We start from the raw sequence: 19,347 nt of genomic DNA on the forward strand, positions 1-19,347 counted from the left end.
GTTTTTTTATTGTACTGTAAGTAATTATTCTCAAGAGCTTAACAGTTTAAATGAAATTTTTTTTCATGTAGATTTTTTATAATTAACATAATTAAAAAATTTTTTTCCCTTTTGGAAAATTAATAATTTTTAAAAGTAGAATATTATTGAAATAATTTTCCAGATTTTTAAACAATTTTTATTAAAATTTAATTAAAAAAAAAATATCATTATTTTACTCGCGTATTCATTAATATGAAAATAAATCAAATATTAAATAATAGCATTTAATAATTAGTGAGTTAATTGAATAAAAAAGCGATATCGGATGAATTAAAAAACAAGTGTGTGATCGAAAATGTTTTGTTCGTGTGAGGACATATATATTTATCTACATTTATATATGCATGAGTATCCATGTATGTAAAGAATATATTAAAAAAGGTAGCATAAAGGAAGCGTTGACAGTAAAAAATTTTAAATTGTCTCTGGTGTCATCCTTTTTAACTACGCCTACGGTTGGCGAAAATGTAGCACTTATGAAAGTGGCCAAAAGCACGCGAGCGCTGCACTATAAAGAACGAGTGTGCGAGAGAAAAAGACAAACTTCGGGATGAATTGGAAAAAAAGATACAGTGAAAAGAGCCGAGTTTTTAGTTTTACTTTTTTTATTTCAGTAGAGGCAGTAAAAAAGAGAGATGGAGGAACAAGAGAAATTGGCAGGATAGCTCCGTGAAACTAAGTTAATTAAAACGCGATATCAGATATTGGAAGTAGGACGTTACATACCTATAGACACTTTTGCTACTAGCGTATAATACTTTTATCGTATACTAGCTTACAGAGAGATTGAGAAGTTTAGGTCCAGGTGCGCTTACTTTTCGTCTATGTTTGTAACCTATTAATTTAGATTCGAATTTATAGAGAGGAATTATTTTAATAAATTCCTTTATTGCATTTATCATTAAATAAACAATTAATTTTTTATTACACAATCGTTATTCTTAAAAGTCCGTATAATAATTAACTCATTTATCATTTCAATTTTTAAAATTCGAAAAGTTAAAAAAAATTTTTTGTAACTCCTTTACTTTATAACTCCTCGGAATTGAGAATAAAAAAAATACCTGGTTTTTATTTTATAAAAAGCATTGATCAGTAAAAAATCCAAATTTAATAAAGTTTTATTTCCGATATAAACGATGAACGGTAATATAGAGATATTGCTAGTGAGTGTTCTTCGAAAGTGATATTAAAAACAATTTTAAGCTGGGGAAAAAATACAGAAAGTAAAGAAAGAATAATGACAAAAATAAGTAAAGGATATAAAGATTAAATAAAAGAAACGATAACGTTGCAAGTTTTCACAGAGTGGATATTCATCGTTATTGAAAGTGTCGTTCCCACACTGGGTTTGATATACCCATTGCAGTATAACTAAGACCGCTGAACATTTACTGGGAGTTAACTATCGAGTTCTTTGCGCCCTTGCATCCTTACTCCTCTTGGTGGCCCTTCTCAGCGCTTCCATTTCCTATTCCTGGTCACCCAGCCCTACCTCGAGATCACCCGGCGAAATGCCAGAAAGTTATAAGTCTTTAAAGTTTAATTTTAACTTAACTTTCTCCGTCTAGCCCGGGAAAAGTTCGTTCCCGTGTTAAAGTACCTAGTACCCGAGCTTACTTACTTACTTTTAAATATATAGATATATATATATATATATATATATATATATATATATATATATATATATATATATATATATATATATATATATTATGTACATACTTTTTGGGTGGGCGTAAAAGTTCAAGACTAAGATTTTAAATTTTCTTATACTGAAAATTCCTTTAGCTTATGACTCTCATGATGTCGTTTAATTTTTTCTTTTTTTTTTCATGTTTACGAAGAAAATTTTTTTTTTGTTCGACTTGTTCTGGGGAGGAGATAACTTTTTATCAACAACTTGATGAACTTCTTGTCCGTAGTTAAGTGTCACGTAAGTGGACAAATACCTTTGGGATGAAAAATATATAACGTGAAGGACGGAAAGAGTCGAACAAAAACCACTGGTGAAACAATTTGTTGGAGACTATCCTTTGGGATGGATGGAGAATTTTATTTCCGAGAAGGGAGTTGGAAATTTTTTTAATTGCTAGCTATAGGTTTATTTTTTACAAATTTTTTTATCTACACAGAAAAAAAAATTCCACCTACATCAAAAAAATTAATGACAATTTTTTTTTCCTTAAGAAATTTTAAGATAATTATTTATTTTCTTGAGCAAAGAATATTTTTTTATATATAATTAATTTTCTGTGATAAATTTTTATGAAAATACTGAAAGGAATTTTTAATAACAGCACTAGAAAAACTTCCTCACAGGTGAATGTTAGCGAAGTTTTTTTTAAAAAGACTTCTGACTTGCTTTGTGAAAAAAATTTTATTAATTAAATAATTTTTATTAATTAAAGCTTCTTTTTAATATTTTTAAATTTTATAATAATAAAAATGCAATATTATAATATAATATGAAAAATAAATACATCGCATGGCCTTGAGACTTTTTCGAGATAATAGTAAGCAAAGTATTTGAATTTATTGAAGTGGGTAAAGAAAAGATTTAGTGAGAGATTCGGTAAAGTTTGAAATAAAAGCTAGGACTTTTTAGTTCGCAACCACTGGATGTAAGCCTCTTCAATTTGGTATTACGTTTATGTTAAAATCGATATCAGAAAAAATTTATAAACATATAGGTTAGGAAGATGAGTTTGGTATTATGCTTGAAATACACGAGCTTATATTGATATTCTGAGTTTTATAATTTTTAAATTCTATAAAAAGCTACCACCAGACAAATATTGCTTATTATTTTATTTTTATTTTAATTGTAAGAGAAAATTAGTAATTTGAATCTTTCTACCGGTGATACAAAAGTAATTTAAAATTTTATTGCAGCACTTGCTCCGCAGATTGAAATAATAATTATAATTATTTACAATATAATGGTAATAATAATGCGACCTAATTATTGAATTGTAATTATACGATAAAAATAATTCGACCGTTTCGTAAAATTTCAACGCCGAGATCATGAAAATTTATTGCTAATGTTAAATTAATATGAAACAATTGAAATAAGGTCGGTATTATTAAATTTTAATGCAAATTAACAGAAGTAACTTTACGTATTTTGGACAGTTAAAACTTTTAGTAGCTAAAAGCTTCACTTATGATTTTTTTTATAATTAAATTAAAAAATAAACTTTATTGATGCTTTTAAATAAAATTAAATATTTCATTCAGAATTTCAATTGAAAATTTTTAAAAATATTTTTTAACGTAAAATTATTTCACAATTTTGTGCATGCTTAAAATTTAACAAAAAATTAAATACAGCGTTTCATATATTTACACAAAATCAGATATAATGTTAGCAATAGATACAGTTAAAAACGGTAAGTACTAGGGTAGGGGGTGAATATAATCAACGGGGGATGAAAACTTCAAAAGCTTGACGTCGCGATTGCAGCGCTACAAGCTCGAGCATCAGCAGTACAATCCCAGCGTTCTCGGTGGTTGTTTCGCGCGCGTCTCAATAAGAATCTTGTTAGATAAAAAATTATCGTTAGTAATTTATCTAAAAATTTTAAAATTTCCGTACTTATTTTTTTTTTAAGTAAAATAATGAGTAATTTTTCCGTGTGTTAATTAAAAATCAAATTCATCAATAAATTAGTGGTGATTGTTTAAATAAAGTTTCAAGTGTAAGTGTAGTTTCAAAGTAGAACCTAAGTTTTAATTTCTCATCAACGTGGATTAAAATAGATTAATCAAACTGTTGCAATTACACGCCGTTAATCAGTGTCATGGATATGGATTATTTAGGCAATTAGAGGTGAATTTTACTATCACTGGAAGATTAAAGAATAACAGCGGTTATTTTCACTGAAAATAAAAGCCGCGTTTAAAGTAAATTTCTGGTGGAAAGTGATTTTGTGAAAAAGTTTCTATTTATTTGTTTTTTTATTTTTTTCTTCGAATTTTAACTGTGTATTTCATAAATTAAAAAAAGTGTGAGTTATTTATATAATAATAATTATTGTTGTTTTTATATTTACTTTGGAACGTATTATGTTGGACGTTCTGTGGATTTATTTTATCACCAATGGATTACTGTGATTTATGGCAACACATACGTACTTATAAAGTCATACTGTGATGCTATTTGTTCCATTGAATATCTGTATTATGGAGTTCATGGATCAATTTGTTTAGTTGTGACAAAATAAATAAAAATTGAATAATTATTCGTATTAAATACTACAAGGCTGATATTATTGTGATTATAGTGTTTTTTTTTTTTTCTTTTTTTTTTAGTGAAGATCAACTGAATAAACTGCTGTTTTTTTGCGTAAGTAAATTTATCTTCACCTGTAAATCATTGAATTTATTGAGACAATTCTTTTTCGAAAAGAATGAAAACTTTTTCGGATAAAAATAACAAATATCAATTTTTTTATTGAAAAAAATTTTTTTACCCGAGAGTGTTAATTTCATTACAAAAATTTCTCGGTTTTTCCTACCGTGACTTTTCAATGAAACTGATAATTCAGTATACAAAAAAAATATTTTTATATTTTTACAATTTTTTTAGTTCAGTTGATTAACGCGTATTGTTTGTAAAAATAACAAAACCTTTTTTATTTTCATGATATTTTTATTATAAATCAAAACTTTAGAGATTAAACCGATTAATTGTTTTTCTGATAAGTTTGACAGTGTAATAAATTTATTTTTTCATAAGCAAAAAAATTTATTTATATTTTTCAATGCTATGATTGCAATTTATCAAAAATTTTTTTTTAAAACTCAAATATGAGAAAAAAAATGTATCAAATTTATTAATCAAATTAAAATAATATCCTATGGCTTGTAATTTATCAATAAAAAATTTATCGTAAGAATAATAATAATTTCAGTTCTCTAAAAAATTAAAAAACATAAAAACTTTTAATAACTCCGACATTTTTGTTCCAACAAAATTACTAAACTATTAATTAATTAGTTATAAAACAATATAATTCCTCTTATTAAAAGTTTTGATCTCGAAACCGAAATAAAACAAAAGGACTGGCCACTATTAAAAGTATAAAATCAATATTTGCAAGTGATAAAAAAGTTTCTAGGTCATACATAAGTAAAATAAAGGATCCGATGAATGGCGTAAAAAATATTTTCCTCAACTTAAACTTTTTATTTTCTGTGCAAACAAAACTCCTGGGTAGATCTCGAAAATTCTGAGTGACGATGAATACGGATAGGAACACGGAGATTAATCAGACCGACTTGATGTCAACGTAGGAATTTTAATGCCCAAAGGAAGTGTATAGCTGGTTCTTTCACGAGGTTTTCGCAACTCAACTAATATAAACTTAACATAGCTCGTTTCATTTAATTTCATTCCTCGAATTTTATTTCCTTACTACGTCCAACCCCCTGTACACTCGCCCGACTCTTGTTCTAAAACTCAACTTAAAACTGAAAACTGAAAACTGAAAACTGAAAACTCAACTCTCAACTCTAAACTCTTTTCTTTCATTCTACATGCTGCGATGACGATGATGAAGGATGTAGAGGAAGTAATATAATATAATGTTCCTGTCCTCATATTTCATTAGCGTGTCCGAGTCCCGTTCGTCTATATAATAACTTTAGCTTTTGCGAATTTTCAACATCGTCAAATGTTAATTGGAGCTTTTAACTTAGACTTTATAAAAATTACACAAGCTCGAGGAACTTTTCGTTTCGTAAAAAGTATTTACTTTTTAAAAATTCATTTTTATTATTTATTCACGTTTTTAGTTTCTTAATAACGGAGAGTTTTTAGATTGTGTAAACATTTCATTATTTTCAAGGAAAAAAACGGATATTTTGATCTCTTCAATATTTATGAAACTAAATATTACATCCTGCATGGAAAAAAGTAAACTGTAATAAATAATAGTCGATATTTAATAACTAATAATCAACTGGAAAAAATTACCATTTCAAACAGTAAAATTGTGATTTTAACAATCTGATTTTTGAGTATTTTTTTGGGAAGACCAATGAAAAAATACAACTTTGAATTTTTTACCATTTATTTATACATATTTCAAGAGTATACACTTAAATTTTTAGCTAAAAATATTTACAGTATATATTACAGTAGAATTAAAGTTATAGTGGTCTGAAGACATCTGTCTCGAGAAAAATTATATAAATAAATTATAAGAAAAAAAAAAAATTATTATCTCAAAAATCCATTTTTTACATTTTTTCTATCTACAGTTTTAAAAATTTTGCACTATAAAGTAAAAATTCAAGTATTGAAAATTTTTAATTAAAAAAAAAATGTTTTATATTTAATTGAATATAAAACGCGTTTAAAAAGCAGAAACAAACATAAAGTGTTTCATATTTAATTTTTCGTGACAGAGAAACATTTGTTTGCTAGCTTACTCTTGACTAAAAAATTTATCACGAAGGATTGAGTGTGGAACACGTCATTATATTATGTACTCACAACGCGTAACTGCTTTTGCTTTTTATTTACTCTATTTTAAAACATTCATGCTACCTCTTTGTGTTCTTTGCAATAAACGCTCGAGGTGTTAAAATCTATTTTTTGTTCCCTTTGAAAACTTGTGCTCAAGCCGGCCTTATAAGCACATATTCGAGTGGCATCTCGGATTCCGAGCAAATACTAATTACCGTGAAAAGATGTTTGCTAAAATAAAACAAAAATAATTTAAACGAGAAGCGCAATGTTAATAAAAGAGCTTACTTGTTAAACTTTTAATGCTTTAAACTTTTGTACTTTCACTGGCTACTTAACTTCAACAACTGTCACTAAGTATTTTATTTTTATCATTACAGTAATGTTCTATATAAATTTTATTTAATTGCTCTTTTGAGTTTTATGTAAATAATAAAGTAACTATTAAAATTCATCGAAGCATGCAATATTTACTTCAAATGAAATTGTTATTTTTTATTTTATTTAAGATATTTAATTTCATTATTTTTTAATTTTTCTAATGTTTTATTTTAATGAACTTTTTAAATATTAATTTTTTTATACGCTGCCAAAAGCTTAACGCTCTTTACTATTATAATTCTTGTTTTAAATTTATAATTAATAGTCAAAGAAAAAAAAATCCAAATTTAAATCGTCAATATTTAAAATAAATTATTTCAACAACTCAAATATTAATTATGACAATTATTATTAAAATTTAAAAATACTACCAATAATTGCCAGAGTATGAAGTATTTAATTATCAATTTTTAACTTGCATTCAATAGTATTAAAGTCTTTTGATAATTAATACTGGTACCTGCACTTTAAAAACGTTTTTTTTTTATATAAAATTATATCTTGTAGTTTCATTTTCATAAAAAAATTTACATATCGTTTTTAAAATTATCTACATGCATGTTTTTTTCGAAAAATATTTTTAATGCTACTTGAAATGAGTTTAATCTGTATATAACAGACCTCGAATTCGCTGACAGCTCCCCGATTGTTGAATAAAATAAAAACAAACAGTCATTGTCATTAATTTTGATATTTGATCATCATTCTATGAAATATTCTGATTTCCAGCAAATCAATTGCTCATGCATCATGAATAACACACTTATAAATTTGCTGATACATGACAACCAAGATTTTATTATCATTTTATTATCATTACAAATTTGACGGGCTTCATATTTATAGAGTTTTATTAAATGAAGTAGAACTGCAATAAGTTAAAAAATCTTAAAACTGACAATGTAATTCAATTCGATGTATTTTATTTCAATTTCTTGATGTTTCAATGTAACATTGTTTTGTAAGAATAATTACATTAAAGCTCAGGAAACTTTAGACTCCTTTTAGTAATTTGAAAAGATTAAAAAAAATACATATATTTTTTTATATTTTTGTAAATTAATTTGCAAGTATATAGATTTAAAATAAAATTTAATCTCTCGTTTTTCAAACACTTTTTGATGTCGATACTATTTGCAGCGTCGCAATTACAACATTCATTGAAGTTTACTTTCAATTTATTTTTTAAGCTGTAATTCAAAGGGAAAAGAATGTATTTTTTTGTTTCATTCGATACTTTTTGACGAAGCGGGGTCGAGGTTATTAAAAATATTGTAAAGCAAGCTTCAACCTTTAAAATGAGTGTTTTTATTATTTACACTAAAAAAGTAAATTGATATTTTTCTTTCTTGATTTTAAAGGTAATAAAAGTCAAGTAAAAAGTAACTAAATTATAATAATATTTTTTAATAATAATTTTAATAACAATATTTTTAACAACAGTGTGAATACATTTTCATCATTAATTTAATTAAAATAAAATTGTCATTTTTTTTTTGCAAACTAATAGCCAAGAAAATATTTTTTTTCCTAATTATTTTCTTAAGCGAAAAAAAAATTTTTTTTGACACAAGAAATTTCACTTATTCCAATAAAATTAATTCTCTTGCTTTAAGAAATACGTATCGTCAAGAAATTTTTCTTTTTATGTATATTGACTAATTTTTTCTTGTAATTATTATTATTTCAGAAAAGTAAATTAAAAAAAAATTATTTTTTTAATAATTTCAATAATAATAATAATAACCGTAAAATAAAAAAAAAAGTATAATCTCTATAAAAATCAAATAAATCGTTAAATAATGACAAAATGATCGTCTGCAACGTTATCACGCGATCTATACTGAGAAACAAAAAAATACTTTAGTAACTCTGGGATTACTTTGAAGACCTCAAGGGAACAAGATTGATGGTTTAAGTTTTACTGACTCATTACCATCAGTATTTATATCTCCTTTTTTTTACTCGCATAAACTCTTATTAACTTTTTTAAATTATTCCAAAAAGCCAGCAAGTTATTCAGCAAAAAATCCAATTGTTTTCCTCTATTTTTTCCATTAAACATTTTTAACTCTCGTTAAAAAATTCAAGCAATACTCATTTATCTCCCTTGACGAGACTACGGGGGGTTATAAAATAAATCCACTTAAATATTCAGGGATTTTTGTTACGAAAAAATATTCACGGTCAGCAGAACAAAAAATTTAACCAGACAAAGAAAATACGGAAAAAAAACAGAGATAAAGGATCTAACGTGAGTTGTTTGATGGGTTTGTCCTTACAAATGTTCACACTCTTTTTAGGCTCTACACCCCGGAGACACTTCAAGCAGAAACATAAAAAATTACCGAGAAAAAAGGTTTGCTTTTTTATATGGAACTAATTTTTTACTTCAAATTCTAAAGTTTTTTTTTTTTCACTTTATTTTATATTTATATTTTTTCCGCAGATCACGCAATAAACTAGATAAATAAAGGTGCCGATTATTGGTGAATTTGTGCAGTGGGTTATCGATAATAGTGATACTAATGAGCGTCGATAACGAGAACTTGAAATTTAACAAGGGATGTGCATTCCGCTTGGGTGAATTTCAAAATAAATGAGAGGTTTTATTTCATTTATTGTTAAATCGACTACAATGTACAAAAAATACCGTCTCTATCTCTGTAGCATAGAATTTCATTGTTTGTTTTAAAAACGTTCGAGAACAAAAGATTTTTTTTTTTAATTGCCATTTATTTTTTTACTCGATATTTTATGGCTGATCGGTACTTTTAAAATTTAATTAATGGTTCTTGGTAGCTGTTAATTATTAAAGAGCTCAATTCAATCTTATTTTGTGTTATTCTATGGGCATTCACATTCAGATTTGCTTTCAAATCATTCAATCATTAATTAATTCAATAATTTTTTGTTCATAAAGTATTTTTATCTATTCATCGTTAATTAAATTCTGCAAAGTTATTGAGGATTTTATTTCACGAGAGCACTCAACAATACAAACACCTACTCAATGAATTGTTTTAAATAATTATTTGTCAAAAACAGCAACGGAATGGTTTATACCAAGTTTTAATGGAACTATAAATTTTTATTGCGAATTATAATGATATTTATTCATACACTAAAAAAATTTTGAGTAGTTTTTTTTTTAATTGACTTGCAGTATCCTTTTCAGCAAATTCTTAATTTTTTTTATTAGATAAAAATAATGAAAATTAATTTATACTTTTTCTTCAATTTTTTTATTTTAATTTTTACAAATATCACTTTTTGATAAAATTTTTTCTATGATAATTTATTTGTTAAGAAATTATAGAAATTTATCAATAAGATTTAAAAACAAAATAATTTTTATTAAAATTTAATTCCATTTTCCAAAAGTCGAATTATTGAAAAAATGTAATTAATATTGCGTCAAAAAAAATTTTGTTAAATATTTAACAAAAATTTATTTTACGCAAAATTTTTTACTGTTTTTAGTTTAAAAACTCTGTACTCGGATAATTTGGATTAAAATCTTTATTCACTCAAAAATTCCCCAAAAAAAACTAGATTTACTCCGAATGCATTCCAAACTTCTTACAGTATAAGTACGACCCGATAAATTTCGAGAACAAGGGGTTAAGTTAAATTCCCACGATCTAAATAACTTGAAGCTGCATTAATAATCCGGATTAATTCGTATATATTATCACGATCAGGAATTCATAGAGCCGGGAGTCGGTATGACAACCAATCGCTGCATTTGTCATTCCAGAGAGACATCTGGTCTGGAGTTCCTGCCTCCGAAATCGTGCCCGTGGTCTATTAGTGACGTACGATCAGTTTAACCAACGCCTCCGGTAGGTGACACTGCATTTGAACAAAGGACCGTTCATGCAGACAAGATCTTAGACTCTCCCAGTGACAATCGATTTGTTCAATATAATATAATATCTACTAACTTTGATGATGATAATAACAATTATAGTTAAATGAGTGATTAATTGCCCGAGATATCTCAGTGACTACTGACGTCATATTTCCGCTCTGGGTTTCCGCACAATCCGCGACATTAGACAAACTTTCGCTTATTTTTAATTCTTTTATTTTTGTTGTCGAGACTCCAATTAATAGAAAGTCAGCGAATTGGATATTAAATGAGAGAATTTAGCGGGCAAGAGAGAAAAGTAGCTTTGTCATTTCCAACAATGAGCTTTGCAATTTAATTGCCGAGATAAAAAAGTACATTGGACAGTTTTTTAATTGAAAATCTTGTTGTTCCGAAAGTAAGTTTTAAAAAGCGAGGATGGTTTTATTTGCCGAGTGTGATGTTTAAGATTGCTTCAGACGTCTAGTAACTTTTTTTTTTTCACGGTAAATTTTTTTTTTTCGCTGCCTATTTTCAGTCCTCATTTTATTTCTCACTAGCATTGGAGTAAACAACCAGAGGAATTGGACGGTTTCAAGAGTATAAAGTGGCTTCTTCTGCTACCTCTTGGTACTTGTTCATTTTTGCTCTTCTTTAGTCCATGTGAGATGTTGTGAAATACTGAAAAAAAAAAAAAAATCAAGATCTTTTCGTCAAGAATGTCATTACTTGATTTAAAATTTTTATTTGTTTTATATTAACCCAAGATTATTCAAAGATTAATTTGAATTTCTATAATAAATCAATTTAAGGAAAAAATAAATAATTTTGTGTGTAAAAATTTTTTTCCATAGATAATACAACAAGTAATAAAACTTCTAAGCCTTTTTTTGGTATAAGATAAAATATTATATCTTTAAAAAATTTTTTTAACGTCTAAATTAATTTTATAACCCAAAATTTTGCATTTAAAAATTAAATGCTTTTTAATTTCTTGAGAAAAAAGCATCAATATTTATTTCCATCAATTCAAAAAATAAATTGAGGCAAAATGATTTATTCTGCAATATTTTAAAGAATAATTGTTAATGTATAAAGACATTTTTCTTAATAAAAGTATTTTTTTTCTCAGTACAGAACACAATTTTAGTTTCTATCCAACATAAACAGTGGAAAATTAAAAGCCGTCGACTGCCTGCTATTTCTACAGCCTCGTAATTTTCAAGCGACCTTAAAAAAAATTTCAAAGTGGTTATTAATGATAAACAAACCACTCAAAACTTGGACAAACACTCTCTAAAAAAGTACATAATTTTTAAATGTCAAATTTCGGGGATGTTTTATTAAGTCCTTTTTCCTTGACAAGACTTCTAAGAGACTCGGTAGTGGAGAGTATGAATAGAACAGAGGGAAAGAGGAAAAGAGAAGGTTTATTGCTGAATGTCCTTTAGAACCGATGAGATCGAGTAGAATCTTATCTTGTACAATTTCATTTTGGAGATCCTGGTCCTTGGTAGTTGTCGTAAGATTGAGAGGAGAGTTGAGTAGATTGTGGGAGAGTAGCCCTGAGGGTCGAAAGCGGACCGAGGAAAGCTTTTTCGACGAGATTCTGGTACGACCCGCTACTGATGGCTGCTGGTGTAGCCCAGTACTCATCGCTATCGTCGCAAAAGCCTCTACTACTTACTACACACCATATACTACAAACTTCTCTCGTCGTTTCTTCACCCACCGCCTACTACCACACTGCGACACGACTACCGGCTTCGTCCCTTCGGTTCTTAACGTTTCTGCAACCCCTGGCCAGAAATCACCCTCTTCACTTGGAGCACATCCCAACCAAACCAAACCAAACCAAACCCAACCCTGGTATCCGTACTTGGATCCCTTTCCAGAGCCGCGGCCGCAGCGATAAGCCCTGAGGATGAGGACGAGGACGAACAAGAGAACCTCGAGAGAAAAAGTTTACTGTTCTTTCTTTATTTTTTCGTGTCCTACCTTTTTTGACTTTCTTTTACTTTTTTGTTTCATTCTTTATCCTGCGGGCCAAATCTATTCTAAATTCCCTAACGCCTCGTTTGTGCTTGTGCTTCTACTCTGCTCAGAATCGATTGCAGTATTAATTCGATATAAATTGTGCAAGTCTTTCGGTTTCACGATCCCCTTTTCAGCGTATATATTATGAATGTTTTATTTTTATAGAAGGTGCAGTTTGCAATTCGACGGGAATGCTTTTTTGAATTTTTTTTTTTTTTTCTAGTTTTTACCAGTTTGACCTGATTTGCTTTAATTCAGATGTATTTGATAAAAAAGAAACTAAAATTCAGAGGAATGTGTTTTTATTTGAATAAAATTTTCGATGCATTAACTTGTAAAATTTTTTTCTAATATAATAAATTATTACAGTTAATTTTTGTGTATTTTACAGGAAATATTTCACATAAATTGATATTTTATAATTGATTAGAAGGGTAAAAAAAAGTAATTTTAGCTACAGCTTTTACCCGCGGCTTTGCTCGCGTTGAAGTTCTTAGATAAATATCAAAGATTACATTCCAAAAGAACAATTTTGTGACAAGCAATTTTTTTATCTTTTGTAAAAAAATAATTTTTTTTTTAATAAAAAGTATCCTATGTTACTTCTAATACATCCAAGAATATGTGTACAAAGTTTCATGATGCTCGGTTAAGTAGTTTTCGCGTGAAAAAATTAAAATTAAAATTACTTTTTATATGAAAATAATTAATCCTTTAGTTTTAAAAATAATAATAAAAATAAACGTACTAAGCACTAACAAGTATAAAAAAATTTCAATACTTTTTCTATGCAAACTTAAATACCCTAAACAATTCGATTTTAATAACCCGGAAAATTGATTTACTACCGCCTGGAGAGCTTGAATGCAAGTGAATTTTCTTTCCTCAACTCGCCAAACTTGCACTCAGCGACAGTAAAATTTCATAAATTTTACAATAAAGACTTAAAGATTTAAAACAACAAAATATAAGTCGTTACTCAATTTATAAAGTTAAATAAACCTTCATTTCTTCTATTTGAAGTAAAGATATTAAAGTTACTTAGACTTTAATTGACGGATTGCGAGCAGAGATCCATGATCATGACCAGTTAGTTACTAAAGAAGGATGAATCTTCTCTTGGAGATGATAATTTCGCGATTGGTGTTGCGGTGGTGGTGATTGGTCGCCGTCAGCAGCGGTGGTGGTTAGTGGTTGGATAGAACCCTCGAGGAAGCAAGACTTATGAGTATGAGAGACTCTTACGTCCAGTTTGCGCTCCTATCTCTTTTTCATCGGTTCTTTTACTTTTATCCACATCAGAGTTTAGAGGGACCGGGTTACCGCGAATGCTGGTGGTGAGTTTTATGTTCCGGAACGCTGGGGAAGAAGGAGAGCCATTGAGTGCGCTGGAGGGTGAATTCTGTGGATGTTTCAGGGGTCTAGATGACCCGGTTTTCGGGTGTTTGCCGTACGTAAGGATGCTTCGGTAATTTAGGGCCTGGAATTCAATGGATATTTCGGAAACTGTGGATCTTATTTTCTGAAAAAACTCATGAAATATCGATTGGAAAGGGCGTCACTTAATATATTGTTATTTTTCTCGGTTCCTTACATTCTTTAGTGTTATTTTTATTATACTGGAATTTTATTTGTCGAGGATTAGATTGAGTATTGCTATTACTGTTATTTATGTCAAGGAAGAATAACTTTATTATTATATTATGTTATATGATTGTTATTGTGTTTTATGTTACAGACTGGCTGGATATCCATGGGAGACTGATCGTTTTCTGCGAGTGAGAGGAGATGGCGGGCTTCGCGGTATGGAGACATTTATTACTGGTAATCATTGGAGGTACCCAGATACTTAAAGCTGAATCATCTGCTCTTCCTACTGTCAAAAGTGCTGGTGAGTTTTTTTTTTTTTTTATTTTAATCAATTTATTTAAATTAAGAGTATAGTGATGAGATTAATTAACAGCTTAATAGCAGACAGCTGATTACTTTATTATTTTAGTTAAAAAATATATTAATCTTATAAAATTTAATTCTTACTTTCAAAATTACAGAAAAATCTGTCAAATTTTTATTGCTAAAAAATTAAATATAGCATGTGGAAAAAACTCTTAAATTTACAAGGAAAAATTGATAATGTTAGCATCATTAAATTTTTTAATTTTAAATTGGAAAAACGCATCACATAAAATTATTTGAAAATTTATAGTTAACAATGTAATTATTACTTATCCGTGCCTGTGAATTTAACAGTTTTTTTTTTTTTTAAATGTGATAATATTTAGCTTTGCAAACTTTTCACATTTATATCTTTAAATTTATTCAAGACTATTTAATTTTCCACTATGATATTTTTTTTTCAATCAACTTAAATTTATTATCATCGTAATTTCTCCAGTATTTTTTTTTTAAGTATAAAAAATTATTTTCTCCTTAAAAAAAAAAAAAAAAATACATAATACTCCAAAATAATCAAAATTACCCAAATTACAAGGGAGTAAAATAAATTGCCATAAAATGTATACCAGCATAATTACAAAGAACTTGATGTGCTGTAAGAACCTTAAGTACATAATTACAGCAAGCAAGTAGATAAGAACAAGAACCAGGCGTCTTATAAAGATCACCATAAAGCTTGCGCCCATCCATTAATCTGTATCTAGCATCTAGATAGACATATATTACATAAGCAAGTAGTGAAAAGAGAAAATAGGATTGCTTGTGGAGGTACCGTTGACAACGACAACTACGAATCCATTTTAGCATACGACGACAGAGTTACGTCGACGAGCCCAAGAACGACAACGACAATGACAATGACGACATTTGAATTGATGAGACGTCGAGGAGGGCGAAAAGAGACACCAGAGATAAAGAGTAAGATGGTAAATGTCGCTGTACACCCATCCCACCGTAGGGTTCAACGAGTAATAGTACTAGAGAGTTGACGCGTTACATGTCACTCGGTTCTTACACTTCTTCTTCGTCTTTATCGCCTTCTTCCTCTAATTCTTCTGCTTTTTTGAGGCAACGATTTTCCGCGAATTTACAGACGCGTTACATTGAGTTATTCAGAAGCTCAAAGAGCTGAGGATGTATTCGTATTCTGAACTTTACCGCTCAAGGTTTGGTTTAGGGATGACGAGCGAGGTGAAATACCACCCCCTCAGCAATGTCTGATGCGTTCCCTCACCATCACCCGGCAAGTATGTTAAAGTGATGAAGAGCGCTTAACGTCCTGTTAGACTCCTGGGAGATACAATGTCTGCGAGATCGGGCTTTAATTAAACCTTTATATTAACCTTCCAAGCTTCCCGGTACTTAACTTAATCAGCGCCAAAATACATATTTATCCGCCTGAGAAATTTTACTAAGGGCAAATGTCGATTTTTTTTTATTTGAGCTTGAGTTATTTTACACTGTCAAAAAAATTACAGGAGATAATTTCTAATTGATTTAATTTTTACGGAGTGAAATTTCGTTTGAGGAGGATTTTATTTGTATTATTAATAAAAAAAATACAGAGTGAATTCTTCCTTTTTTTTTCATGAAACTTAAAAAATTAATTGTTTGTTTAGAAAATATAAAATACGTTTTTTTTTTTAAGATTTATATAAAAAATAAATTTTAATATTTAAAAAACTACACAAAAATCTGTATTCAAGTATCGTTACTCACGACTTGTGTAAAAAATGACGCAAAATTTTCTATTTTGCCGATTAAAAGATTTTTTTTTTACTTTTGATGGCCTTTTCGATTTCATTTAACGATTCCACTTGTTTAGTAGGCAATGGGGTTATTCCATTTAAATATTTTCACTGAGAGCAATTGTCTTTTTCCTGTTAGCTGGTATTGTTTTACGTTTTCATTGTTTTCAAGTCAAGTTATCGGCGCTTTAAACTATTTGAATTAAAAGCTCTTTGATCAAGGTTTACGAGAAAAATAATAGCTGAAAAAAATTTTAGTGTAATGATAAAATTAGTTTTAATTTATAGACATTTACTAGAAATGTAAGCAGAGATTTTGATAAAAATTTTCCGGAAATTTTTCAAGATATACACTGAAAAAAAAATTTTTTTTTGCTTAAATGTGACATTTTTAGAGTTAGTGAGGAATGAAATTTTAAATTACATATTTTATATAAAAATGTAGAAATTAATGGAAAAATTGAAGTATTGTAATATATTATTCCATCACTTTTTAATAACCATACTTAATTTATTTATACATATTTTTGTGAGCGAAACAGTTCTCTGGATAAACCATAACGTTTTTTAACTGTAGTACACTAAAAGGACATGTGGATAAAAATATTATTTCATTAGATTTTTACGATCTTACTTTAACAGGATTTATATTTTAGGCCAATCGAACAACGCGGTGAAGTTGAATCAAAACTAGGTCCTAAAAACATTGTAATCTGTAACTAAAAAGGTATATAATATTTCAGAAGCGAATTATTTTAGAGAAATAGGGGGATTTATTGTCGACAGTTAAGAGATAGAGGAATAAAATTTTAAATTGAAATTTTTTCTAAACTGATAGTATAGGTTTAAACGCTTTCCTGGAGATTATATTCGATGACGCGTATAACGTAAAGCCAAGTGTTGTTGTGACCTCGTTATCAACTCTCCAGGATACGCTGGGTACTTGCCATCGCAATAGTTGCTCTACTGTATATATATACGTGTTTATATTTTGTGAGGCTCTCGGCTTTGAATCTAGAAGCAACTATATAGTAGCAAGTAATCGCACTGGTTGTAAAAACTAAGATTACAATGCGATGCAATCAGCGGACTTGTATCATATCATGGTGAGGGTGGATGTATTATGTCCTTGGTACACAGTTGGTGTTTTCTTTTGAATTAGAAACACCCCTTGATTAATTTACGACTCGTTCATGCTTTAGGTCATTTTTTTAATTAATAATAATAATAATCTATATTAGTAAGAGAATAAGCAAAATTTTGTGGCCAGTGTATTTATAGTGACTGTTTTAAATATATATAGTGACTGCAAGGTTGCTAGTTTTAATAAATAAAATAAAATTTTCAATTCAAACCTCTTTTGTAATTTTAAAAAGCCGAGTTTGTAAAATTACATGACGTCCATTAATTATTTTTATCACTTGTGATTTATGAAGATGTAAAATTTATTATAAAACATGTTATTTAAAAAAAGTACAATTATCATTGCAGACATTTCCTTCCAACACATTTTGGTAAATAAATTGTTCGCTTTTGAAAATGTAGCCGTATTAAAAAAATTTTTTCACGAGTAATCTTTTTGTTTTGAAAAAACGCAAAATAATAAAGAACATTTTTTTAGTGCTCAGATAAATTGGCGAATCCAAAAAAACCCAATACAAATTGTCTCTGTAAATGGTGACTCGTAAAAACTGTGAAACGATTGCACCGTTGTGTATTGACGTATTTAATATAGGACAAAAGTACCGTGAAATTCTGTAGTAGTATATTTACATTGTGTTAGTTATATCCTGGATTGGGCAATTTAATTCTAGCATTAATTTGAAAATTTTTATTTTTCAATCGATATGATCATTTTGTAACTATTTCTGCTTTCAAAAATTCAGTAAATTTAATTTTTAAAAATTCTGATAATTATAATCTGTAATTAATAAATAATACAAAAAAGAAATCGCTTACTTAAATTACACCCCTATCTGAATATTTAACAATAAGAAAGAAAAAACATTTTTTATTATAATTTTTTTAATTGCTGTGCCGGAATATATTTGAATGAATTAATTTACAGAGGTAAAATATTTGAATAAATTCTCTTCAGAGATATGAATAGGTAGAGGTCACTTGTGATGGTGGAAAGAGCAAAAGTCAGATATTATTCAATGAGACCGTACCGTCTCACGTAAGCCTTGAGACGGAGTATTACTAATGCATAAACAATAGCCTTTTATTTACCCTCTTGTGTCTTTTCCACTCCAGATCCTCAGCTACGGTGAATAATAAAACTACTGAGCAAATAGATCCTTGTCTGAATAGATAGGCCATAAAAATGTTTCCAATATTTGCAAAAGTCTCGTAAAAAAAAAAAAAAAAAAAAGTAATATCCCCAAAAAGAAAAAAAAATGATTAAGAGCAGTAAAAAATTTTACAGCTATTTTATATTTATTGGATTAATTAAATACTCTTAATGTCGTCCGAAATTCGCCAAATTGTTCTTCATAAAAATGGATATTTGTATAATAAAAAAGTTTATTTTTCCATAAATCACAATCGTGAATAATTTCTATCAATTTTTTTTTATTTGATTAATAAACAATTAATTGAAAGTTTGGAATATTTTACATAATTTAAATACTCGAATTATTTTGAAGCAGCGTTTGTTATTTTTTATTTGTATTGTTTGTTTTCCGAGTTTTCGCGTGCTGGAATCGATTGAAATTTTTGCTACGGGCTACCGTCGAATGGTGTTGTAGTGATTTGAAAATCAAAAATGTTTATTTTCAATCTGCGTATGAATTTATTAGTTTTGTAATGTAATCTCGTCGCCTTGTTCAATATTTTACTTTATTTGTTAT

The 19,347-nt window shown here is 28.2% G+C and overlaps 1 protein-coding gene across 1 annotated transcript in view; it reads left to right on the forward strand.

Moving 5' to 3' along the window:
* Positions 1-3,983: 3,983 nt before the first annotated feature.
* The window catches only part of LOC141534499 (netrin receptor DCC), a 101,589-nt gene continuing 86,225 nt past the window's right edge, over positions 3,984-19,347 (forward strand). The window contains exons 1-2 of the mRNA XM_074253882.1: positions 3,984-4,393; positions 14,530-14,682. Coding sequence (XP_074109983.1) covers positions 14,580-14,682 — 103 coding nt within the window. The 5' untranslated portion in view covers positions 3,984-4,393; positions 14,530-14,579. The remainder of the gene's footprint in view (positions 4,394-14,529; positions 14,683-19,347) is intronic.

This window comes from Cotesia typhae, unplaced genomic scaffold (assembly GCF_013202065.1).
Source record: "Cotesia typhae breed Kobodo isofemale line unplaced genomic scaffold, CoteBio_Ctyphae scaffold_13, whole genome shotgun sequence".
NCBI classification, from domain to species: domain Eukaryota; kingdom Metazoa; phylum Arthropoda; class Insecta; order Hymenoptera; family Braconidae; genus Cotesia; species Cotesia typhae.